The sequence below is a fragment of the Oncorhynchus nerka genome, linkage group LG14 (assembly GCF_034236695.1).
Source record: "Oncorhynchus nerka isolate Pitt River linkage group LG14, Oner_Uvic_2.0, whole genome shotgun sequence".
Lineage (NCBI taxonomy): Eukaryota > Metazoa > Chordata > Actinopteri > Salmoniformes > Salmonidae > Oncorhynchus > Oncorhynchus nerka.
Window position 1 is genome coordinate 21,290,320 of NC_088409.1, and position 26,389 is coordinate 21,316,708.

General features: G+C 48.6%; 1 protein-coding gene across 4 annotated transcripts; it reads right to left on the reverse strand.

Moving 5' to 3' along the window:
* Positions 1–52: 52 nt before the first annotated feature.
* otoa (otoancorin) lies at positions 53–26,329 on the reverse strand. Of its 4 annotated transcripts, XM_065027756.1 has the most exons (29): positions 26,246–26,329; positions 24,439–24,513; positions 24,144–24,256; positions 22,722–22,743; positions 22,490–22,532; positions 22,205–22,385; positions 21,878–21,946; positions 14,868–15,061; positions 14,367–14,707; positions 11,769–11,887; positions 11,481–11,623; positions 10,868–10,976; positions 10,313–10,537; positions 9,698–9,859; positions 8,714–8,854; positions 8,579–8,634; positions 8,314–8,434; positions 6,529–6,647; positions 5,921–6,056; positions 5,379–5,572; positions 5,188–5,278; positions 4,855–5,026; positions 4,534–4,724; positions 4,192–4,344; positions 2,667–2,809; positions 2,461–2,597; positions 2,224–2,321; positions 1,082–1,274; positions 53–582 (listed from the first exon to the last, which is right to left on the reverse strand). In XM_065027756.1, exons 2-29 carry the CDS (start codon positions 24,494–24,496, stop codon positions 503–505), a joined length of 3,804 nt encoding a protein of 1,267 aa, XP_064883828.1. In that variant the 5' UTR covers positions 24,497–24,513; positions 26,246–26,329; the 3' UTR covers positions 53–502. The 4 variants fall into 4 exon arrangements, with proteins under 4 accessions (XP_064883828.1, XP_064883826.1, XP_064883827.1 ...); XM_065027754.1 differs by having other exon boundaries at positions 2,461–2,809; XM_065027755.1 differs by having other exon boundaries at positions 2,461–2,809; positions 24,439–24,516; positions 26,246–26,320.
* Positions 26,330–26,389: the final 60 nt, after the last annotated feature.

The window sequence follows — 26,389 nt, forward strand, 5'->3', positions numbered from 1 at the left end:
TAGTCTTATTTGAGCTTCTGTCAGTCGTAACAATCCATAGAGTAAGTGATAGTAGGTTCATAATCTTTATTATTAACTTAGTCTTCCACTTCCAATTTGATCAGCACTGGATTAGCACCCATAATCCTCGTTTTATGATCCCAACTCTCAGAAAACAACCAATGCAGAACACCGACTCACACATCATTACATGCTCCAGCGTTGCCCTACTAGAAGAGACCCACCATTGCAACAAAGATATAGAAAGATACATATTTCTTTAACAAATAGAATAAAAATATCTTAAGTGCTTTTACATTGTCACAGGTATCTGCTTTGATGTGCTCAAGGCCTGCGCTGGCTTAATCTAGAATAGTTATTTTTTTAAAGAAGCAGGATATAAAGTTATTTGTTACTGTTAAATGTGTTAAAATATGCCATATTATTGACCATCTCTCTTCTTGTTCAACACATGCATGAGTAGTTCCATATGTCATGCATGTCTATTGGATGTGTAGTTTCACTACAGGACAAACCCCAGCAGTAGGGACAAGAAGGGCTGCATAAAGACTCCAACTCCCAGAGTTCCCAGCATAGATGCTCCTGGTGGAGAAAAAATAATACATTAAACCACTTGACCTCTCTCTTGCCTATTCATCTTCATTTCAGTTTCTTCCTCATAGTCTAATCAACTCTTTCTCTTACCTGACCACAGGAGCATTCCTTTATCTCTACCTATCTCCATCTTTCACTCATGTGTTCATAACATCTTGTAAATTTGTAATTACCAGCATATGACTGGGAAATATCCACTTGTCAATAAGGCAGGTTGCCTATTGGTTAGAGCATTGGGCCAGTAACCGAAAGGTTGCTGGATCGAATCCCCGAGCTGACAAGGTCGTTCTGCCCCTGAACAAGGCAGGTAACCCACTGTTCTCTGGTAGGCCGTCATTGTAAATAAGAATTTGTTCTCAACTGTCTTCCCTAGTAAAATAAACAAATCTGTGAGCTCAGCTTGTTTGCCATTAGCCAGTCGACATTCCCACTTGTTATGAACGTAGCATTCATCTCTTCCCCTCCCAGTCACCTCTCTCCTACTCACCTGAGAGTTGGGGCAGGTTTCTGGGTGGGTTTGTAGTCGGTTCTGCACGGTCATAGGCCACTCGGTCGTAGGCCACACCCAGAGCATTGCCAAGAGCGGCCCGTTGTGCCTCCCCCAGCACTGCCCACTGTGCACTGGTTACCATGGCAGCATTGTCAGGACCCAGGGCCTTCAGCTGGCTGGTTGAGAGTGCCTGATCAGAATACAGAAGAGTATGGAGTGCTGGGTTCAAAAGTCACCTATTTTTTTCGTAAACCTAGTAATTAGAAAACCTCAGTGGAACACAGCAGAGATAGAGAAGAGCCCCCAAAGCAAACTGGTTCTGGGGGTCTGTTCACAAACAAACCCCACAGAGCCCCAGGACAGCAACACAATTTGACTCAACCAAATCATGAGAAAACAAAAAGATAATCCCATTGGAAAGAATTTACAAAAAAACAGAGCACCCTATAATGCTATTTGGCCCTAAACAGAGAGTACACAGTGATGGAATACCTGACCACCGTGACTTACCCAAAATTAAGGAAATCTTTGACTATGTACAGGTACAGACTATGTGAGCATAGCCTTGCTATTGAGAAAGGCTGCTGTAGGCAGACCTGGCTCTGAAGAGAAGACCTGCTATGTGCACACTGCCCACAAAATGAGGTGGAATCTGAGTTGCACTTCCTAACCTGCCAAATGTATGACCATACTAGAGACACACATTTCCCACAGATCCACGAAGAATTAGAAAACAAATCCAATTTTGTTAAACTCCCATAACTACTGGGTGAAATACCACAGTGTGCCATCACAGCAGCAAGATTTGTGACCTGTTGCCACAAGAAAAGTGCAACCAGTGAAGAACAAACACTATTGTCAATACAACCCATATTTGTTTATTTATTTTACCTTTTGTACTTTAACTATTGGCATATCATTACAACACTGTATATAGACATATGACATTTGAAAAGTCTTTATCCTTTTGGAATTTTTGGAAGTGTAATTTTCACTGTTCATTTTTTATTGTTTATTTCACAATTGTTTATATATTTTACTTGCTTTGGCAATGTAAACATGTTTCCCATGCCAATAAAACCCTTAATTTGAAATTGAAATTTAATTGATAGAGGGAGGCAGGGAGAGAGTGTACTCACAGCGAGGCGGTCTGGGGGGATGAGGGGAACGCTGGTCTGACTGAGGAATGAGAAGGCAGAGGGACTGAGAGAAAGAAACTCTGACAAACTCAAACCAGCTGGAGAAAAGTGAGACAAAGCAGAGAGAGAGAAAGAAGGGATGAGAAATGGCTTACATTTTAAAATGTATTTCACAAAATAAGAGAGAGCAATAGTGTGTGAGAGAGAGAAAGAGGGAAACAGAGGAGTGTATCTGACCCATGATGTTGCCCAGAGAGTTGACCCGAGCCTCGGTCCATCCCTGTGTTTCTCCAAACACAGCCACCGCACGCTGCTTCAGAAGCTCTGTTACTGCCAGGGGGCACTGCACCTCGCCCACCGACTGTACTGCCTCCCTATAGAGATATATAACACATTTAAAAACAAGCTCACGCAAACACACACACGCACTGTCCATGTCTGACCTGAAGGCATCAGTGTTGAGTTGACCAGTCTCCTCAGTGTTCAGACCACAGATGAACTGGTCCAGTCCCACCAACTCCACAGCTCCCAGTTCTCCCACTGTCTCATTAATACGCTCCACAAAACCCCTCCACACAGCCTCCCTCTGCCAGGGACCAGACATGATGATCATCGTGTGTGTGTGTGTGTGTGTGTGTGTGTGTGTGTGTGTGTGTGTGTGTGTGTGTGTGTGTGTGTGTGTGTGTGTGTGTGTGTGTGTGTGTGTGTGTGTGTGTGTGTGTGTGTGTGTGTGTGTGTGTGTGTGTGTGTGTGTGTGTGTGTGTGTGTGTGTGTGTGTGTGTGTGTGTGTGTGTGTGTGTGTGTGTGTGTGTGTGTGTGTGTGTGTGTGTGTGTGTGTGTGTGTGTGTGTGTGTGTGTGTGTGTGTGTGTGTGTGTGTGTGTGTGTGTGTGTGTGTGTGTGTGTGTGTGTGTGTGTGTGTGTGTGTGTGTGTGTGTGTGTGTGTGTGTGTGTGTGTGTGTGTGTGTGTGTGTGTGTGTGTGTGTGTGTGTGTGTGTGTGTGTGTGTGTGTGTGTGTGTGTGTGTGTGTGTGTGTGTGTGTGTGTGTGTGTGTGTGTGTGTGTGTGTGTGTGTGTGTGTGTGTGTGTGTGTGTGTGTGTGTGTGTGTGTGTGTGTGTGTGTGTGTGTGTGTGTGTGTGTGTGTGTGTGTGTGTGTGTGTGTGTGTGTGTGTGTGTGTGTGTGTGTGTGTGTGTGTGTGTGTGTGTGTGTGTGTGTGTGTGTGTGTGTGTGTGTGTGTGTGTGTGTGTGTGTGTGTGTGTGTGTGTGTGTGTGTGTGTGTGTGTGTGTGTGTGTGTGTGTGTGTGTGTGTGTGTGTGTGTGTGTGTGTGTGTGTGTGTGTGTGTGTGTGTGTGTGTGTGTGTGTGTGTGTGTGTGTGTGTGTGTGTGTGTGTGTGTGTGTGTGTGTGTGTGTGTGTGTGTGTGTGTGTGTGTGTGTGTGTGTGTGTGTGTGTGTGTGTGTGTGTGTGTGTGTGTGTGTGTGTGTGTGTGTGTGTGTGTGTGTGTGTGTGTGTGTGTGTGTGTGTGTGTGTGTGTGTGTGTGTGTGTGTGTGTGTGTGTGTGTGTGTGTGTGTGTGTGTGTGTGTGTGTGTGTGTGTGTGTGTGTGTGTGTGTGTGTGTGTGTGTGTGTGTGTGTGTGTGTGTGTGTGTGTGTGTGTGTGTGTGTGTGTGTGTGTGTGTGTGTGTGTGTGTGTGTGTGTGTGTGTGTGTGTGTGTGTGTGTGTGTGTGTGTGTGTGTGTGTGTGTGTGTGTGTGTGTGTGTGTGTGTGTGTGTGTGTGTGTGTGTGTGTGTGTGTGTGTGTGTGTGTGTGTGTGTGTGTGTGTGTGTGTGTGTGTGTGTGTGTGTGTGTGTGTGTGTGTGTGTGTGTGTGTGTGTGTGTGTGTGTGTGTGTGTGTGTGTGTGTGTGTGTGTGTGTGTGTGTGTGTGTGTGTGTGTGTGTGTGTGTGTGTGTGTGTGTCATATATACAGTACCTGTGGTTGTGTCCAGGAGCAGCGGGAAAGTGTCTCCAGAGTGTCCAGGGAGGAGAAGGGGAGGCTGGCCAGCTCAGTGAGGTTGAACCCCTGAGAGACACAGCCCAGCTGGAGCACCTGGCTCTCATTCAAACCTGACACTGGACCCCAGGCCTGTGGTACAATATAGTAAAGCACAGCTCACTCAACAGCAGAACATAAAAAGATGCTCACCCCTGCACTTGAGATTCTTCTAACTTCTGTGAAATGGCCCCAAGATTTAGTCACTGATCTAAGGTATGTTTCAGAACCCCCAAGACTTGAAGAGGGTAAACTGATCTGTGCCTGAGCCTGGCAATCTACCTGGATGGCCTTCTCTCTGAGCACCACTAGTTGCTCGGCACTGTAATCAAGGACCTCCCCCAGCGTTTCCACGGCAGCGGTGATTGTGCCGGCGTCCATCTTGGAGAGCTGGGCTGGGCTCCAGTAGACATTGGCTCCGCCCAGTTCCTCCAACAGAGACACAGTAAGGCCCACCTCCCCCTGAGGGAGAACTACAGAGAGAGGGTCCAGGGAGGTTGTGGTAAATGTATTGTAATGTACATCTTTATTATGTTCATATTCAAAATAATCCCACACACATTCTTATCTGCACCTTAGGTGTGTGTGTTTCTCCTCTCTCACCTGCTCTCCTCCTGCGCATGGGCATTACTTCAGATGTGGAGGTGGAGAGAGAGAAGAGTTTCCATCGCAGGGCTGAGAGGTCCGGACCCCTACTAAACTCCTGAGGAGGGTTAGGGACCGGAGGGCTGGGTAGGCTGTCCATCAGGTCAGACAGAGTCTCTTTCAGCCACGACTAGAGGAGGGAGAAGCCAGGGTAGAAAGTAAAAGAGCAGAGGTTATCTTCATTTTTTGAAATTCACAGAAACACAAGCGTAGACAACATCAGGGAGAGACTAATTAGGGGCCTTTCGTATGTGGTTGTCAGGGAGATCATGGTGATAGAGAGCCACTGACCTTAAAGCGCAGTGAGCGGACAGCAGAATCATCCAACAGGAGGAGAGGACCCAGGGATTTGATGGTGTCAGCTGTCCAATCAGACGGGTCACTTTCAAAGGAGAGAAACAATAATAATTGTATATTTGTCAATTTTTATTTTGACAGTAGCAGTTCTATCTAGAAAGGTTAGAGGATGTGGTTGTTCGTACCCATATGTATCATTGAGCAGCTGGAAGAGCGCCCTCCAGTGGCGTGGAGGAATCTGTTTGCAGGAGGCCAGGGCCTGCACGCTGGAGTTGAGGACCTCAGGGGCCAGGAGGGACATCTGAGAGGGGGCCAGCTCACACAGCAGCGACCCCAGACTCAACACCTCCTCACTGGACAACTTTGACATGTTCCTCCCCTGGGGACACAGGGGTGCACCGGGCTCTGTCACTCATTGCAGTATGTGTGTGTGTGTGTTTGTGATTTACACTAAAGATTAGGGTTAGGGTTGGGGTTGAGGCTAGGGTTAAGGTTGAACTAGGTTGTGGACATGAAGCTAGGGTTAGGATTAAACTGGGATGTAGACATGAACCGAGGGTTAGGATTAGGGTTGAACTGGGATGTAGACATGAACCGAGGGTTAGGATTAGGGTTGAACTGGGATGTAGACATGAACCGAGGGTTAGGATTAGGATTGAACTGGGATGTAGACATGAACCGAGGGTTAGGATTAGGGTTGAACTGGGATGTAGGGATGTGTGTTTACCAGGCAGTTCAGAGCTCTGTTGGTCAGTGTGGGGCGAGAGCGAGAGGTGAGAGGCAAAGAACTCAGGTTGGCCTCTTTCATCTTCTTCATGAACACAGCACATACAGAGGCAGGTAGACTGGCTATCTTCTCAGCCCTGAGAGAGAGAGAGAGGAGGGAGGGAGGGAAAGAAAGAAAGAAAGAAAGAAAGAAAGAAAGAAAGAAAGAAAGAAAGAAAGAAAGAAAGAAAGAAAGAAAGAAAGAGAGAGAGAGAGAGAGAGAGAAAAAATATATAGTGTAAGTATGTGTCAGTGTGTTGGGGCCCCCACCCCCAAAATAGCCATTTTCCCACAGACATTACCTGCTGATTGATTCTTAATGTATTATCCCACAATTGAAAATATTTATTTCATGTATGTTTTTAATTTCAGGAAATTCTGAAATGTATAGGGGATACACTTAAAAAAATACATTTGCATAAAAACAATATGTCAGAATGGCCCCCTGGACAGCTGGGGATGATTTCAATTAAACCCCTGGAACACAGCAACATCTGCCAGTGTGTGTGTGTGTGTGTGTGTGTGTGTGTGTGTGTGTGTGTGTGTGTGTGTGTGTGTGTGTGTAATCACGGCAGGTGAAGCAGTAGCAGGGTGGGGATCTCCTCCAGCTCTGTGTCTGTGATGTTGTTGAAGTAGCCTGCTCTCTTTTTCTCCAAACCTGCAAACAGACTCTGTGCAGTACAGCACACCTGACAGACAAAGTGAGAGGGTGGGAGATGTGTGTCTCAAAATCAATGTAAAAATAGCCCCTAAGCATGTAATAACCAGCCTGACCTCAGAGCTATATGAAACAAACTTGTATGTATTTCTGAGCATCTCGAAGACGTATGATATCTACTAATGGCCTAGTTACTTTAGACAGAAATTATTTTAGGGAGGTTGGTCGGAGAGGATGAGTGGGTGTAATCCGCAACCATCTAACAATCCAAAGGTTGCGTGTTTGAGTCGTGACGAGGGCAATTGTAGCTTTTTATACAACGGGTGAGTCTAATCCTGAATGCTGATTGGTTAAAATCACATTCCAGCCGGTGTCTATTCCATAAATTACCACTGGCTAAATCTGTGACGTTAAAATGCCTATTTACTCTATTCCATCTGACTGCACAATCCACTGTCTCATCAGCCCAGCCAGGCAATTTATAAACGTGATCTCCACTATAAGAAGCATCTAGACATTATCTCACATTTCTTTTAGACAGTGTTTAGTTTTCAACAGCAGAGATTTGTATAAACCTTGTCTGTCTCTCCGACATTTGCAACATTGTTTCAATATTCAAATTCGACTCCAGCTGTCCCATAGTAATGAACGTGTCGGGACGAGACAGACAGGCAGGCAGCGTTTCTCAACCAGTCGAAATCATGAATCAGCGGGCATCATTTTCATGGATATATACAAAGAAAGAAATGTAAATTGAAAAAATGTCAAACGAAACGAAGTGCAGCTAGTTTGCAGCCTTTCCAGCTTCCGTTTGAAGTGATTGTTGTTGGCTAGCTGTGTTGTTGGCTAGCTGTGCTGTTGGCTAGCTGTGTTGTTGGCTAGCTGTGTTGTTGGCTAGCTGTGTTGTTGGCTCCTCTGAGTCCTGACCAGTAAGCATATTTTCTATGCCAGCGAAATCGCGCACCATTTGCTCATTGTTATGGATATATCCAAATAAATGTCACTAGAAAACAGCTTAAACAAATGCAAATGCAGCTACTTTGCTACTATTCTGTCTGCAACCATAGATTTGTGTCAGAACTATATATTGTGGAAGGATGAAATAGTATGAATAAATTAATCCAAATAACATGAATGAAAATATGTCAATCATTATTTGAATATGTTGGTAACCCGTTGTATAAAAGTGATAATGCCAGAGAAGGTGTTGTTTTGAGGATATATTGGCACAGTTTGCTGCCCGAGACAAACAACACCCGTGCCAATATATCCTCCAAACACCGTTTTATCAGGCATTATCACTTAATTAGCTAACCCTTCCCTAACCCTTATTCTAAACTTGACCCAATTCACCTAACACGCTATGCAAATTATCCTAACCTTTGTTGTTAGTTCACCTAACCACGAACATAATTCTCCTTCGCTGTTACGACGCAACAAGCAACCTGGTCTCAGAGAAATACATATAAGTCCTCCAAGATGTATAATAAACTTACATCATCCAATTCGTATGCTATTGTACGACCAGGTAAGATGTATGATACTATACATCCTCTAATTCATATGATATTCTATGACCGCTACTCCATTCATAATGTAACCTAATGTAACCTATCAGTTGTCACAGATTTACATACAGAACAGTAGGAGTTGCAGTCATCACTTGTGTGTGTGTGTGTGTGTGTGTGTGTGTGTACCTGTGTCTTAGAGAGCCAGCGTGGAGTCTCTGTCACAGCTTGGGCCATCTCCAGGACGCCACTTTCAGCCACCTTTTCAATCATCTCACAGGACACGCCCTGCATCGCCGAGCCCAGCTTCCTGTCATCATCATCATTTACATTGTAGTCATTAGGCAGATGCTCTTATCCAGAGCGACTTACAGGAGCAACTACCTTGCTTATCATCATCATCCTCATCATCAGTACCATCAAAAACTGTATGTGTGTGTGTGTGTGTTCTCACCGCATGTCTGTAAGTGTCATCTTCTTGCCTAGGATATTTCTGACCAGAAAGGCCGACTGCAAGACAGAGAACAGTGTGTAATGTCACACCAGTGGCCGTAGTCCCCAGAGTTGCATTCAGAAGACACACACACACCTGTGCACGTGTCCACTGCTTGCCCTCCAGTTGGTCGAGGGAGGTCAGGTTAGCCTTGTCCAGGCTGGTCAGGGATAGGCTGGACAGCAGAGAGGCAGGGACTTTCTGGATCAGCTCTGAGGCATTCACATCCCCAAGCAGCTACACACACACACACACACACACACACACACACACACACACACACACACACACACACACACACACACACACACACACACACACACACACACACACAACTTTAGGATCAACCTGAACCATCTTTGCTGCACATCTCATTTTCTGCTATGACTTCTCCCTCCCTTGCCCTTTCACCCCTCCCTTGCCCTTTCACCCCTCCCTTGCCCTTTCACCCCTCCCTTGCCCTTTCACCCCTCCCTTGCCCTTTGAGTTTGAGTTGATTTTATTTTTACAGGGACAGTGCACATTAATCAACGTTTCAGTAAAAGTGTCGGTTTTAGCCAGCCGGCCAATTTTCAACCACAGTCCCTGGGCAGGTTATTAAAAACAATTACAATATAGACCATAATTGAGCAGTGAGCACACGCAGAGCAACATAGGACAAGCAAGACGTAGCATACAGACAGAGCAACATAGGACAAGCAAGACGTAGCATACAGACAGAGCAACATAGGACAAGCAAGACGTAGCATACAGACAGAGCAACATAGTACAAGCAAGACGTAGCATACAGACAGAGCAACATAGGACAAGCAAGACGTAGCATACAGACAGAGCAACATAGGACAAGCAAGACGTAGCATACAGACAGAGCAACATAGGACAAGCAAGACGTAGCATACAGACAGAGCAACATAGTACAAGCAAGACGTAGCATACAGACAGAGCAACATAGGACAAGCAAGACGTAGCATACAGATAGAGCAACATAGAACAAAAAGTAGCAAGACAAAATTCATAAAAGCAACAAAGTGTTTCCACACCTCACAAACTACAGACAACACCCCTCCCTTCCCCTCTCACCCCCTCCAACAATGCTTTTCTCTGTAGACTGGTCATCTTTTGACTCATCATGTCCAGACCCTCATTACCCAGAAGCCCCTGGGATTTGACCTTCCTGAGGACAGAGGAGGCCACGCCCGTCACAGCTGAACCCAGAGACATTAACTCCTTACCAGACACCTCCTGAGAGAGAGAGAGAGAGAGAGAGAGGGAGGAAGGAAGGAAGGAAGGAAGGAAGGAAGGAAGGAAGGAGGGAAGGAAGAAAGGAAGGAAGGAAGGAGGGAAGGAAGGAAGGAAGGAAGGAAGGAGGGGAAGGAAGGAAGGAAGGAAGGAAGGAAGGAGGGAAGGAAGGAAGGAAGGAAAGAAGGAGGGAAGGAAGGAAGGAAGGAAGGAAGGAAGGAAGGAAGGAAGGAAGGAAGGAAGGAAGGAAGGAAGGAAGGAAGGAAGGAAGGAAGGAAGGAAGGAAGGAAGGAAGGAAGGAATGAGAGTTTTTAGAGCTGCTCTCTATTTGACCATTAGTTCCTACCTCGGCCCCTCATACTATAGGAGAGGATCACCTAAACATTCCAGTTGAGAAGCCTGTTAATAGTACTGACTGAGCCAAAGGCATATTTATAAGAGTAACACCTCTCTCACCTGCTTCCCCTGCAGTAGTTTATTGGCCAGTGTTTTGGCCTGGGTCAGACCCCACTTCACCTCTGACCCCAGTGACATCAGGGTGTCCTTGAGGGCGTCGGGGGAGAACTGGGAGAGATGGAAAGGGGAAAGCAGCGTAACACCGGGACCCAGCGCACGCAGCAGCTCAGGACTGGAATCATCCACAGATGATGACATCACAGTGTTGACGAGCTTCTTCTTCAGCTGGAAGTCAGAGGAGGAGGGGAGAGGAAGAGGAGGGTTAAAAATAAACACCACAGATTATTCCCATAATTGTTCTCTGTAAAATCCTAACTTTAGTGATTCCTGAGTTTTAAACTATAAACTACAACAACTTTGGAAAGACTGAGAGAGACAGAGAGAGAGAGAGAGAGAGAGAGAGAGAGAGCGAGGGAGAGAGAGAGAGAGAGAGCGAGAGGGAGAGAGAGAGAGAGAGAGAGCGAAAGGAGAGAGAGAGAGAGAGATAGAGAGAGAGAGAGAGAGAGAGAGAGAGACAGAGACAGAGAGAGACAGAGAGAGAGACTGGGGGCATACCTTGTTGACTCCAGAGTTGCTACAGTCATCAAGTTGAGAGAGGAGGAGCCGGCTCATGGAGGAGTTTAGGGTTGGGGCGTCATCATAGAAACATGCCAGCGAGCCCAGTCTGGATAGGAAAGGGTCAGATGTCATAGGTCAGAGTTAAGTAAAATACCCTACTGGCTATTCAGTACCGTGTTTAGTAAGTCATCCAACATCTGTTCTGAACTCTCCTCCCTTGTTTGTTTGTCATATTTCTGTGACTAAGCACTCGCTCATGCATGTATGTAGATCTGGCTAATTCAGAGAAATGATCATCTAACCGTCATTACCTATTTTGTTTAGTGAAGTAATTATGAAACTACAGGATGGTCTGAACAATTAGCAAAATTAATGGTAATTTGCATATCCAGCACAGGAGGTTGGTGGCACCTTGACTGGGGAGGATGGGCTCAGAGTAATGGCTGGAAAAGAATGAATGGAATGGAATTGAACTCATCAAACACATGGTATCTATGTGTTGATACCTTTCACTCCATTCTAGCTATTATTATCAGCCGTCCTCCCCTCAGCAGCCTCCTGTGATGTCCAGGTGATACAGCTCCAGTCCTTCTCTCAGGCACATACAAACCTGTCCAGGTTCTGGACCAAGTCCCCTCTCTTCTGGGAACACTCTCTGATCTTCTGGAGTATCTTTCTGCCCTGAAGAGGAGGGAGCCCCCCCACCCCTCTGAAGGAGGAAGGGAACTGGGGTGAATGGAAGAATGGACACAGCTAGGGAAAGAGAGAGATAGTGGGGAAGACAGATAGATTAAATAGCAGTTGTAAAATAGGGGACTGTGATCTGTTTGAGGGTCTCAGTGAGTTTTGATGCGATCCATTAAAAAGCAGAGTGGGGAGAACTACAACAAACAAAGACCTGGTCGTTGGGGATGGTTTGGATGTCGTCCATGGGCAGCCCGGAAAGGAAGGGCCCCATCATCTTCATCACATCCATCTTCAGCCACAGCAGCCTGGGAGGACAGGGGCTGGGCATTACTGGAGAGAGAGGAGGGTGGCAAACACACAAACACAGTTGGCACACACACATACAGGGCAGAGTAGTACTTGAACACAAACATGATGTCACAACAATGGTTGTAGTCACCAGAGTTGTTTTCAGTAGACACACGCACATGCGCGCAAACACACACACACCACACACACACCACACACACACACACACACACACACACACACACACACACACAGGCAGGGCCCAGTATTACTTGAACACACACATGCAGATGTAATAAACACATAAACACACTGCAGAGTGAAGATCTGTGTGACACACACGCAAATCAGGTGTTGTGTCTCGAATAAACACATACATCTCCACTGTCCTTTGGACATAACTCACTCTCCCTTTTCATAGCCGCGGGAAGTAGTTTTGGGGTGATTTTTCAGGGGGGCTGCAACACATCCCTACTTCCCGCATCTATGTCCCTTTTCATGCCTCTCCCCCTCTTCCTCCTCTTCCTCCCTCCTTTCTTTACACTGCTTCGGTCTTCTCCTTTCCAGCTTGTATCCTTCTCTCCTTCCTCTCTTCTCTTCTCCTCTCCTTTCCAGCTTGTATCTTTCTCTCCTTCCTCCCTGCTCTTCTCCTCTCCTTTCCAGCTTGTATCTTTCTCTCCTTCCTCCCTTCTCTTCTCCTCTCCTTTCCAGCTTGTATCCTTCTCTCCTTCCTCCCTTCTCTTCTCCTCTCCTTTCCAGCTTGTATCCTTCTCTCCTTCCTCCCTGCTCTTCTCCTCTCCTTTCCAGCTTGTATCCTTCTCTCCTTCCTCCCTTCTCTTCTCCTCTCCTTTCCAGCTTGTATCCTTCTCTCCTTCCTCCCTTCTCTTCTCCTCTCCTTTCCAGCTTGTATCCTTCTCTCCTTCCTCCCTTCTCTTCTCCTCTCCTTTCCAGCTTGTATCCTTCTCTCCTTCCTCCCTTCTCTTCTCCTCTCCTTTCCAGCTTGTATCCTTCTCTCCTTCCTCCCTTATCTTCTCCTCTCCTTTCCAGCTTGTATCCTTCTCTCCTTCCTCCCTTCTCTTCTCCTCTCCTTTCCAGCTTGTATCCTTCTCTCCTTCCTCCCTTCTCTTCTCCTCTCCTTTCCAGCTTGTATCCTTCTCTCCTTCCTCCCTTCTCTTCTTCTCTCCTTTCCAGCTTGTATCCTTCTCTCCTTCCTCCCTGCTCTTCTCCTCTCCTTTCCAGCTTGTATCCTTCTCTCCTTCCTCCCTGATTCTCTCCTATACAGCTTGTATCCTTCTCTCCTTCCTCCCTTATCTTCTCCTCTCCTTTCCCGCTTGTATCCTTCTCTCCTTCCTCCCTGCTTCTCTCCTTTCCAGCTTGTATCCTTCTCTCCTTCCTCCCTTCTCTTCTCCTCTCCTGTCCAGCTTGTATCCTTCTCTCCTTCCTCCCTTCTCTTCTTCTCTCCTTTCCAGCTTGTATCCTTCTCTCCTTCCTCCCTGCTCTTCTCCTCTCCTTTCCAGCTTGTATCCTTCTCTCCTTCCTCCCTGATTCTCTCCTATCCAGCTTGTATCCTTCTCTTCTTCCTCCCTTATCTTCTCCTCTCCTTTCCCGCTTGTATCCTTCTCGCCTTCCTCCCTGCTTCTCTCCTTTCCAGCTTGTATCCTTCTCTCCTTCCTCCCTTCTCTTCTCCTCTCCTGTCCAGCTTGTATCCTTCTCTCCTTCCTCCCTTCTCTTCTCCTCTCCTGTCCAGCGTGTATCCTTCTCTCCTTCCTCCCTGCTTCTCTCCTGTCCAGCTTGTATCCTTCTCTCCTTCCTCCCTTCTCTTCTTCTCTCCTTTCCAGCTTGTATCCTTCTCTCCTTCCTCCCTGCTTCTCTCCTTTCCAGCTTGTATCCTTCTCTCCTTCCTCCCTTCTCTTCTCCTCTCCTCTCCTGTCCAGCTTGTATCCTTCTCTCCTTCCTCCCTTCTCTTCTTCTCTCCTTTCCAGCTTGTATCCTTCTCTCCTTCCTCCCTGCTCTTCTCCTCTCCTTTCCAGCTTGTATCCTTCTCTCCTTCCTCCCTGTTTCTCTCCTTTCCAGCTTGTATCCTTCTTTCCTTCTCTCCTTCCTCCCTGCTCTTCTCCTCTTCTTCCAAGCTTGTTTCCTGTATTTCTCATAATTTCTTTCCATTTGGTTTTCCTTTAGGTTTCCCACCTTTCAATGGTTTCTTCTCGTTCTCATTCTACTCCTCATTCCTTTCCTCTCTCCCCCTCTTGATTTGGGTTCTCTCATCCTATTTATCTTTCTCTTTCTCCAGTTTGACTTGAAGAGATTGATCATTAGTATTTGGGTCATAAGGTACAAAACAAGACTGTTTCTAAGAGCTTGATCAATCAAAGATACAAAACAAGACTGTTTCTAAGAGCTTGATAAATCAAAGGTTGCTGTAACATCTAAAATCTCAACTAAACATATTTATATCAGTATTTAGTTTAATTATAATAATGAATAATGTAACATATTCTATCTCTGCAGAGGTGGTTCTCACCTGTCATATCAGGCTGTGGTGGTCTAGCAGGCCAGTTCTGTCCTACTTCTGGTCTGAGTGTATGTCTTGGCTCCTGTTCTGGTTTAGGTGTCTGTCCTGGTTCCTGTGCTGGTCTGTGTGTCTGTCCTGGTTTCTGTTCTGGCCTGTGTGTCTGTCCTGGTTCCTGTTCTGGTCTGTGTGTCTGTCCTGGTTTCTGTTCTGGTATGGGTCTGGGGCGCCAGGCTGCAGCAGTGTGGCTGCAGTTGTAGTTGTTCTGGGCCACCCGCTCCTTGGCCCACTCTCTGATCTGAACACGCTGCTCCTCAGAGAGAGACCCAAACACCTCTCCCAGCATCTTCATCCTGGAACCAGACCATACTGTTACCACACACACACACACACACACACACACACACACACACACACACACACACACACACACACACACACACACACACACACACACACACACACACACACACACACACACACACACACACACACACACACACACACACACACATCTCTTCCAGGTGGGGGTTCTGTATCCAGGGAGGCAGGGTCATCTGTAGTGGGGGCATGTTCTGTAGGAGGGGTTTAGCGGCCCACACCAGCCTCCCATAATCCTCTGGTTCCATGTCGTCTCCACCCTTCATCATCAGGGCATCCCAAGAGAGGGGGGCGATGAACGCTCTCAGGAAACACTGGGGACCAGCCTGAGAGAGAGAAAGAAAGATGTTGCGTTTGGGAAGTAAAACAGGAGCATTGTTGAAGCCATGTTATAATCTCATGCTAGGGCTAAACCTGTCACGCCCAACGCAGGAGACGAGAAGCAGGTACAGGAAGTGAACCATTTAATATAGATGGACACACAGTGGAACAAGAACAGCGTCTGGACATAGATATGACACGACAAACAATACTACTACAGGGAACAACACAGAGCAGACATATATGCAGGGACAATCATCACAGTGAGGGAGTCCAATGAACACAGCTGCATGTAATGATGGTAACAGCTGCGTATAATGACGGGTAGCCTGACGCCCTCGAGCGCCAGGAAGGGGGAGCAGGGACCACGGCTAGTGGGAGGGCTGAAGATGCAGTATTAATGATGGTAACAGAGCGCCAGGGAGGGGGAGCAGGAACCACGACTAGTGGGAGGGCTGAAGATGCAGTATTAATGATGGTAACAGAGCGCCAGGGAGGGGGAGCAGGGACCACGACTAGTGGGAGGGCTGAAGATGGAGTATTAATGATGGTAACAGAGCGCCAGGGAGGGGGAGCGGGAGCAGGAACCACGACTAGTGGGAGGGCTGAAGATGCAGTATTAATGATGGTAACAGAGCGCCAGGGAGGGGGAGCGGGAGCAGGAACCACGACTAGTGGGAGGGCTGAAGATGCAGTATTAATGATGGTAACAGAGCACCAGGGAGGGGGAGGGGGAGCAGGACCCACGACTAGTGGGAGGGCTGAAAATGCAGTATTAATGATGGTAACAGAGCGCCAGGGAGGGGGAGCAGGAGCAGGAACCACGACTAGTGGGAGGGCTGAAAATGCAGTATTAATGATGGTAACAGAGCGCCAGGGAGGGGGAGGGGGAGCAGGAACCATGACTAGTGGGAGGGCTGAAGATGCAGTATTAATGATGGTAAGAGAGCGCCAGGGAGGGGGAGCGGGAGCAGGAACCACGGCTAGTGGGAGGGGTGAAGATGCAGTATTAATGATGGTAACAGAGCGCCAGGGAGGGGGAGCGGGAGCAGGAACCACGGCTAGTGGGAGGGGTGAAGATGCAGTATTAATGATGGTAACAGAGCGCCAGGGAGGGGGAGCGGGAGCAGGAACCACGACTAGTGGGAGGGCTGAAAATGCAGTATTAATGATGGTAACAGAGCGCCAGGGAGGGGAGGGGCAGGAACCACGACTAGTGGGAGGGCTGAAGATGCAGTATTAATGATGGTAACAGAGCGCCAGGGAGGGGGAGCGGGAGCACGAACCACGACTAGTGGGAGGGCTGAAAATGCAGTATTAATGATGGTAACAGAGCACCAGGGAGGGGGAGGGGGAGCAGGGACCACGACTAGTGGGAGGGCTGAAGATGCAGTATTAATGATGGTAACAGAGCACCAGGGAGGGGGAGTGGGAGCAGGAACCACGACTAGTGGGAGGGCTGAAGATGCAGTATTAATGATGGTAACAGAGCACCAGGGAGGGGGAGGGGGAGCAGGGACCACGACTAGTGGGAGGGCTGAAGATGCAGTATTAATGATGGTAACAGAGCGCCAGGGAGGGGGAGCGGGAGCAGGAACCACGACTAGTGGGAGGGCTGAAGATGCAGTATTAATGATGGTAACAGAGCGCCAGGGAGGGGGAGCAGGAACCACGACTAGTGGGAGGGCTGAAGATGCAGTATTAATGATGGTAACAGAGCACCAGGGAGGGGGAGCGGGAGCAGGAACCACGACTAGTGGGAGGGCTGAAAAAGCAGTATTAATGAAGGTAACAGAGCGCCAGGGAGGGGGAGCAGGAGCAGGAACCACGACTAGTGGGAGGGGTGAAGATGCAGTATTAATGATGGTAAGAGAGCGCCAGGGAGGGGGAGTAGGAACCACGACTAGTGGGAGGGCTGAAGATGCAGTATTAATGATGGTAACAGAGCGCCAGGGAGGGGGAGCGGAGGCAGGAACCACGACTAGTGGGAGGGCTGAAGATGCAGTATTAATGATGGTAACAGAGCGCCAGGGAGGGGGAGCGGGAGCAGGAACCACGACTAGTGGGAGGGCTGAAGATGCAGTATTAATGATGGTAACAGAGCGCCAGGGAGGGGAGCAGAGGGGGCAGGAACCACGACTAGTGGGAGGGCTGAAGATGCAGTATTAATGATGGTAACAGAGCGCCAGGGAGGGGAGCGGGAGCAGGAACCACGACTAGTGGGAGGGCTGAAGATGCAGTATTAATGATGGTAACAGAGCGCCAGGGAGGGGGAGCGGGAGCAGGAACCACGACTAGTGGGAGGGCTGAAGATGCAGTATTAATGATGGTAACAGAGCGCCAGGGACGGGGAGCAGGACCCACGACTAGTGGGAGGGCTGAAGATGCAGTATTAATGATGGTAACAGAGCGCCAGGGAGGGGGAGCGGGAGCAGGCACCACGACTAGTGGGAGGGCTGAAAATGCAGTATTAATGAAGGTAACAGAGCGCCAGGGAGGGGGAGCGGGAGCAGGTACTACGGCTAGTAGGAGGGCTGAAGATGCAGTATTAATGATGGTAACAGAGTGCCAGGGAGGGGGAGCGGGAGCAGGAACCACGACTAGTGGGAGGGCTGAAGATGCAGTATTAATGATGGTAACAGAGCGCCAGGGAGGGGGAGCAGGAACCACGACTAGTGGGAGGGCTGAAGATGCAGTATTAATGATGGTAACAGAGCGCCAGGAGAGCAGGAACTACCTAGTGGGGGGTGAAGATGCAGTATTAATGATGGTAACAGAGCGCCAGGGAGGGGAGCGGGAGCAGGAACCACGGCTAGTGGGAGGGCTGAAGATGCAGTATTAATGATGGTAACAGAGCGCCAGGGAGGGGGAGCGGGAGCAGGAACCACGGCAGTGGGAGGGCTGAAGATGGTATTAATGATGGTAACAGAGCGCCAGGGAGGGGAGGGGAGCAGAACCACGGCTAGTGGGAGGGCTGAAGATGCAGTATTAATGATGGTAACAGAGCGCCAGGGAGGGGGAGCGGGGGCAGGAACCACGGCTAGTGGGAGGGCTGAAGATGCAGTATTAATGATGGTAACAGAGCCAGGGAGGGGGACAGCAGGAACCACGGCTAGTGGGAGGGCTGAAGATGCATTAATGATGGTAACAGAGCGCCAGGGGAGCGGGAGCAGGAACCACGGCTAGTGGGAGGGCTGAAAATGCAGTATTAATGATGGTAACAGAGCGCCAGGGAGGGGGAGCGGGAGCAGGAACCACGACTAGTGGGAGGGCTGAAGATGCCGTATTAAGGATGGTAACAGAGCGCCAGGGAGGGGGAGCGGGGAGCAGGAACCACGACTAGTGGGAGGGTGAAGATGCAGTATTAATGATGGTAACAGAGCACCAGGGGGAGGGGGAGCAGGCACCACGACTAGTGGGAGGGGAAGATGCAGTATTAATGATGGTAACAGAGTGCCAGGGAGGGGGAGCGGGAGCAGGAACCACGACTAGTGGGAGGGCTGAAGATGCAGTATTAATGATGGTAACAGAGCGCCAGGGAGGGGGAGCAGGTACCACGACTAGTGGGAGGGGTGAAGATGCATTAATGATGGTAACAGAGCAGGGGAGCGGAAGCAGGAACCACGACTTATGGGAGGGCTGAAGATGCAGTATTAATGATGGTAACAGAGCACCAGGGAGGGGGAGCGGGAGCAGGGACTAGTGGGAGGGCTGAAGATGCAGTATTAATGATGGCAACAGAGCGCCAGGGAGGGGGAGCGGGGCAGGACCCACGACTAGTGGGAGGGCTGAAGATGCAGTATTAATGATGGACTAAGGGGTGAAGAGTATTAATGATGGGAGCGCCAGGGAGGGGGGGAGCAGGAACCACGACTAGTGGGAGGGCTGAAGATGCAGTATTAATGATGGTAACAGAGCGCCAGGGAGGGGGAGCGGAGGCAGGAACCACGACTAGTGGGAGGGCTGAAGATGCAGTATTAATGATGGTAACAGAGCGCCAGGGAGGGGGAGCGGGAGCAGGAACCACGACTAGTGGGAGGGCTGAAGATGCAGTATTAATGATGGTAACAGAGCGCCAGGGAGGGGGAGCGGGGCAGGAACCACGACTAGTGGGAGGGCTGAAGATGCAGTATTAATGATGGTACAGAGCGCCAGGGATGGGGAGCCAGGGAGGGGGGCAGGAACCACGACTAGTGGGAGGGCTGAAGATGCAGTATTAATGATGGTAACAGAGCAGGACTAGTGGGAGGGCTGAAGATGCAGCAGGTAACAGAGCGCCAGGGACTAGTGGGAGGGCTGAAGATGAAGATATTAATGATGGTAACAGAGCGCCAGGGAGGGGGAGCGGGGGCAGGAACCACGACTAGTGGGAGGGCTGAAGATGCAGTATTAATGATGGTAACAGAGCGCCAGGGAGGGGGAGCGGGAGCAGGAACCACGACTAGTGGGAGGGCTGAAGATGCAGTATTAATGATGGTAACAGAGCGCCAGGGAGGGGGAGCGGGAGCAGGAACCACGACTAGTGGGAGGGCTGAAGATGCAGTATTAATGATGGTAACAGAGCGCCAGGGACGGGGAGCAGGACCCACGACTAGTGGGAGGGCTGAAGATGCAGTATTAATGATGGTAACAGAGCGCCAGGGAGGGGGAGCGGGAGCAGGCACCACGACTAGTGGGAGGGCTGAAAATGCAGTATTAATGAAGGTAACAGAGCGCCAGGGAGGGGGAGCGGGAGCAGGTACTACGGCTAGTAGGAGGGCTGAAGATGCAGTATTAATGATGGTAACAGAGTGCCAGGGAGGGGGAGCGGGAGCAGGAACCACGACTAGTGGGAGGGCTGAAGATGCAGTATTAATGATGGTAACAGAGCGCCAGGGAGGGGGAGCAGGAACCACGACTAGTGGGAGGGCTGAAGATGCAGTATTAATGATGGTAACAGAGCGCCAGGGAGGGGGAGCGGGAGCAGGAACTACGACTAGTGGGAGGGGTGAAGATGCAGTATTAATGATGGTAACAGAGCGCCAGGGAGGGGGAGCGGGAGCAGGAACCACGGCTAGTGGGAGGGCTGAAGATGCATTAATGATGGTAACAGAGCGCCAGGGAGGGGGAGCGGGAGCAGGAACCACGGCTAGTGGGAGGGCTGAAGATGCAGTATTAATGATGGTAACAGAGCGCCAGGGAGGGGGAGGGGGAGCAGGAACCACGGCTAGTGGGAGGGCTGAAGATGCAGTATTAATGATGGTAACAGAGCGCCAGGGAGGGGGAGCGGGGGCAGGAACCACGGCTAGTGGGAGGGCTGAAGATGCAGTATTAATGATGGTAACAGAGCGCCAGGGAGGGGGAGCGGGAGCAGGAACCACGGCTAGTGGGAGGGCTGAAGATGCAGTATTAATGATGGTAACAGAGCGCCAGGGAGGGGGAGCGGGAGCAGGAACCACGGCTAGTGGGAGGGCTGAAAATGCAGTATTAATGATGGTAACAGAGCGCCAGGGAGGGGGAGCGGGAGCAGGAACCACGACTAGTGGGAGGGCTGAAGATGCCGTATTAAGGATGGTAACAGAGCGCCAGGGAGGGGGAGCGGGAGCAGGAACCACGACTAGTGGGAGGGGTGAAGATGCAGTATTAATGATGGTAACAGAGCACCAGGGAGGGGGAGCAGGCACCACGACTAGTGGGAGGGCTGAAGATGCAGTATTAATGATGGTAACAGAGTGCCAGGGAGGGGGAGCGGGAGCAGGAACCACGACTAGTGGGAGGGCTGAAGATGCAGTATTAATGATGGTAACAGAGCGCCAGGGAGGGGGAGCAGGTACCACGACTAGTGGGAGGGGTGAAGATGCAGTATTAATGATGGTAACAGAGCGCCAGGGAGGGGGAGCGGAAGCAGGAACCACGACTTATGGGAGGCTGAAGATGCAGTATTAATGATGGTAACAGAGCACCAGGGAGGGGGAGCGGGAGCAGGAACCACGACTAGTGGGAGGGCTGAAGATGCAGTATTAATGATGGCAACAGAGCGCCAGGGAGGGGGAGCGGGAGCAGGACCCACGACTAGTGGGAGGGCTGAAGATGCAGTATTAATGATGATAACAGAGCGCCAGGGAGGGGGAGCGGGGGCAGGAACCACGACTAGTGGGAGGGGTGAAGATGCAGTATTAATGATGGTAATAGAGCACCAGGGAGGGGGAGCGGGAGCAGGAACCACGACTAGTGGGAGGGGTGAAGATGCAGTATTAATGATGGTAACAGAGCGCCAGGGAGGGGGAGGGGGAGCAGGGACCACGACTAGTGGGAGGGCTGAAGATGCAGTATTAATGATGGTAACAGAGTGCCAGGGAGGGGGAGCGGGAGCAGGAACCACGACTAGTGGGAGGGGTGAAGATGCAGTATTAATGATGGTAACAGAGCGCCAGGGAGGGGGAGCGGGAGCAGGACCCACGGCTAGTGGGAGGGCTGAAGATGCAGTATTAATGATGGCAACAGAGCGCCAGGGAGGGGGAGTGGGAGCAGGACCCACGGCTAGTGGGAGGGCTGAAGATGCAGTATTAATGATGGTAACAGAGCGCCAGGGAGGGGGAGCGGGAGCAGGACCCACGACTACTGGGAGGGCTGAAGATGCAGTATTAATGATGGTAACAGAGCGCCAGGGAGGGGGAGCGGGAGCAGGAACCACGACTAGTGGGATGGCTGAAGCTGCAGTATTAATGATGGTAACAGAGCACCAGGGAGGGGGAGCAGGAACCACGACTAGTGGGAGGGCTGAAGATGCAGTATTGTTGAAAAACAGCTTGTAATTGGCTGAGGGCTTGAGTGACACTGACCGAAGAGTTCCTCATGTGCTCAATGAAGCTTGGTAGACTGGAACAGTTCCACATCCTCTTTGTCACGTTCTAGAAAGAGAGAGATAGAGGAACATTTATTAAAAATGTCATCATCTTATGCCTTTTAGTTTAATAAACAGGTTATAAAAACCACTGTAAAACTTTACATAAAACAAGACCAAATATGGCCTTTGTGTCTAAAATGGATACAATCCCCATTATGTAAATAATTGTTTGCAACACTCCTGGTGTATAACTAGAGTACTGTCAGTGTATTTACATTTTGAATATATTTAGCTATGTAAATGAAGATGAATGTTGAGGTACCCGTTCACGGTCAGAGTCAGGGTATTTCATGGTGCTATTGGGCTGGAAATAGAAGCGGGAAGCAGAGTCCATGTCTGTGTCTGAGTAGGTATCTGTTTCCTCAGCAGAGAGGGAGGTGAGGAGAGAGTGGAAGTGGGAGAGAGGGTTGGGACGAGACATGCTGTCTTCCATTTGCACCCCACTGATAGAGAGAGAAAGAGAAAGAGCGTGAGAGAGAGCGAGAGGGGGAGCTAACTTGTAGGTCCATTAATTTGCAAACACACACACACACATGGGTCACCTTACCTGTTATTAAAGGGGTTGTCCATCGTCATGGGTAACAGGTGTCCTGTAGCATAGCAACCATGCATTAAGAAACACACAGGAAAAAAAAACAAGATGATGTAATACACATTATCAAACTGTTTTAATGTATGCAACAATAATGTGGTGCTGTTTTAGCAATATTATTACAACGATACATTAGTGATACCCTCTGTGTTTACTAGGTTAGAGGAGGTATGTGCTGTGTCCTCACCCATTTGCAGGCATCTCATCATCTGTGGGGACAGAGGGACACCAGAATGAACTACGGAACTGTTACTTTTACTGATGTCTTTCTACCTGTGGTGTCTTCGTTGACTATCTACATGTAACCTACAGTACAAACTGAGGTATAATGTCATACCCCTTTACAGTGAGGTGTGAGACAGCCTCGCCAGTCAGCCTTCTAGGGAGTCACAATACACATAGCAGGTGCAGGAGTCTGTGTAGGGCTTAAACTACAGCTGGGGATGGTGTAACTGTAACATCAACATAGACCAACTGTGATCAGTACTGTAGAAACATCACCCACAGGTGTGTTTACTGATCAGTACTGTGGTAACATCACCCAGAGGTGTGTGTTTGATCAGTACTGTGGTAACATCACCCAGAGGTGTGTGTTTGATCAGTACTGTGGTAACATCACCCAGAGGTGTGTGTTTGATCAGTACTGTGGTAACATCACCCAGAGGTGTGTGTTTGATCAGTACTGTGGTAACATCACCCAGAGGTGTGTGTTTGATCAGTACTGTGGTAACATCACCCAGAAGTGTGTGTACTGATCAGTACTGTAGTAACATCACCCAGAGGTGTGTGTTTGATCAGTACTGTAGTAACATCACCCAGAGGTGTGTGTACTGATCAGTACTGTGGTAACATCACCCAGAGGTGTGTTTACTGATCAGTACTGTAGTAACATCACCCAGAGGTGTGTGTACTGATCAGTACTGTAGTAACATCACCCAGAGGTGTGTGTTTGATCAGTACTGTGGTAACATCACCCAGAGGTGTGTGTACTGATCAGTACTGTGGTAACATCACCCAGAGGTGTGTGTTTGATCAGTACTGTGGTAACATCACCCATAGGTGTGTGTACTGATCAGTACTGTGGTAACATCACCCAGAGGTGTGTGTACTGATCAGTACTGTGGTAACATCACCCAGAGGTGTGTGTTTGATCAGTACTGTAGTAACATCACCCAGAGGTGTGTGTACTGATCAGTACTGTGGTAACATCACCCAGAGGTGTGTTTACTGATCAGTACTGTAGTAACATCACCCAGAGGTGTGTGTACTGATCAGTACTGTAGTAACATCACCCAGAGGTGTGTGGACTGATCAGTACTATAGTAACATCACCCAGAGGTGTGTGTACTGATCAGTACTGTGGTAACATCACTCAGAGATGTGTGTACTGATCAGTACTGTAGTAACATCACCCAGAGGTGTGTGGACTGATCAGTACTGTAGTACCATCACCCAGAGGTGTGTGTTTGATCAGTACTGTGGTAACATCACCCAGAGGTGTGTTTACTGATCAGTACTGTAGTAACATCACCCAGAGGTGGTCAGGTAAGGTAGGCGATAGACTATTGATTGATTGGTTGATTGATTGACTGGTTGTTTGATTGATTACCAGTTTCTTGGCCATGTCTTGGAAGCGAGCGGGTGGAGATGGGAAGCCTGGGGTCGCGGGGTCAGGGTCAAGCATCATGGGAGACATCGGTGACATTGTATCTGGGTAGAGGGCTGAGAGGGGCATATCGCATACACAGACACACGCATGAGCACGGACACACACACGTCTCCAAACTGTCAACATGCTACGTGTGTATGCTTCACTTGTTTCCCGTTTGGATCTAACTGTAATTTAGGAATGATCCACTGTTGCAAAATGGAAGAGGGTTGGGCCTGGTGCGTTTACTGCTTACCTGAGACTGCATGGACTAGGAAGAGGAGGAGGAGAGCCTTCTCCCCTGGTGAAGCCATGGTGGAATTGTTCAACTCTGCTTTAAAGAGGAGGAGGAGAGAGGTGATGTCAGCCTTTGTAAACATCAATTCTAAACGTGGAATCATTCTAATTTCCCACCTTTCGCTAAACGTAATTCTAATATGGTTTCTATCTATCGTGCATCCCTTTGTTCTCAGTAAAAGACAACTTTTATTGTCTGAAAAATGTCAGTTGGACAACGTGTCTCCACGTGAGCCAGGTCTCAGGGATACTGGGGTATATTCTTTAAGGCTTCCTCCTCTGAGGCTGTGAGCTCACAGCTGCCTAGCTACCGCCCTAGTTACCCACCTAGTTACCTGCCCCATGGAGTAAGCCCACTGGGGGTAAAGGAGAACATGCTGAGAAAAACATGTACTTTAATTGATATGTTATGTCACGCTCTTTCTCCATCTCTCGATCTTTCTCTCGGTTATATTTGCCTTTCTACCGTACTCTTTTCCTCTCTCTCTCTCTGTCTCTCTCTCTCTCTCTCTCCATCTCTCGATCTTTCTCTTGGTTATATTTGCCTTTCTACCGTACTCTTTTCCTCCTCTCTCTCTCTCTCTCTCTCTCTCTCCCTCTCTCTCTCTCTCTCTCTCTCTATCTCTCCCTCTCTATCTCTCGATCTTTCTCTTGGTTATATTTGCCTTTCTACCGTACTCTTTTCCTCCTCTCTCTCTGTCTCTCTTTCAAAACCACTGCTTTCCTTTCATCGCTTCTGTAAGTCATTTGCATATGGCTTCCGAAGATTTGACTTCTCATTTGGGTTTGGCCTTGAGGTGTGTCATGCAATCTGCCTGTCTGAGCGTGGTGATTCTGGGGTTTATGGTCATAATTACCAATCACAGAATTATTTCACTATATGAATATACATTGGTTACAAATTCCTGAGACTGTCTCCTCTAAATACAGTCCTGTCTATTCTGAATATCTTGTTCATTTCAATTAGTTCATTAGTCCATTTTTAATACTCTGTCCTTGCACATTAGTGATGCATTTTTCATAGATGAACTGTTCATAGATTGAAAATGGTGACTTTTTAAAAGTATTATAAATATACTTCTTCTGTGAGACAGATAATTCCTTACTTCAACATTTAAAAAACAACACACTGTCAATCCTTATTAGATAATGATGCAATTGACAGAGCAACAACACACAACCAACACAGTTCTAACCATTATGGAGGACACAACCAACACAGTTCTAACCATTATGGAGGACACAACCAACACAGTTCTAACCATTATGGAGGCCACAACCAACACAGTTCTAACCATTATGGAGGCCACAACCAACACAGTTCTAACCATTATGGAGGACACAACCAACACAGTTCTAACCATTATGGAGGCCACAACCAACACAGTTCTAACCATTATGGAGGCCACAACTAACATAGTTCTAACCATTATGGAGGTCACAACCAACACAGTTCTAACCATTATGGAGGCCACAACCAAAACAGTTCTAACCATTATGGAGGACACAACCAACACAGTTCTAACCATTATGGAGGCCACAACCAAAACAGTTCTAACCATTATGGAGGCCACAACCAAAACAGTTCTAACCATTATGGAGGCCACAACCAACACAGTTCTAACCATTATGGAGGACACAACCAACACAGTTCTAACCATTATGGAGGCCACAACCAACACAGTTCTAACCATTATGGAGGACACAACCAACACAGTTCTAACCATTATGGAGGCCACAACCAAACCAAATATAAATGTACTTACTGAATGGTGTTTTCTTTTTGGATGTAGAGTAGAATATGTAACAGCAGTATGTTCAGCAGGAGAAGAGTGTATGTGTCCTCTCTCCCTCCCTCCTTCTCTCTCTCCCTCCCTCCCTCCTGGGAGGTTACCTGTACAGGTGTCAGA

What these genes read in the sequence shown, in the direction of transcription:
- otoa (XM_065027754.1), bottom strand. Translation starts at nt 24,496, where the DNA reads ATGGCTTCACCAGGGGAGAAGGCTCTCCTCCTCCTCTTCCTAGTCCAT. An exon ending in ATGACACTTACAGACATGCG is followed by an intron (nt 8,435 to 8,578) that starts GTGAGAACACAC and finishes TGATGATGACAG; the next exon opens with GAAGCTGGGCTCGGCGATGC. An exon ending in CTCTCTGGGCAACATCATGG is followed by an intron (nt 2,322 to 2,460) that starts GTCAGATACACT and finishes ACTTTTCTCCAG; the next exon opens with CTGGTTTGAGTTTGTCAGAG.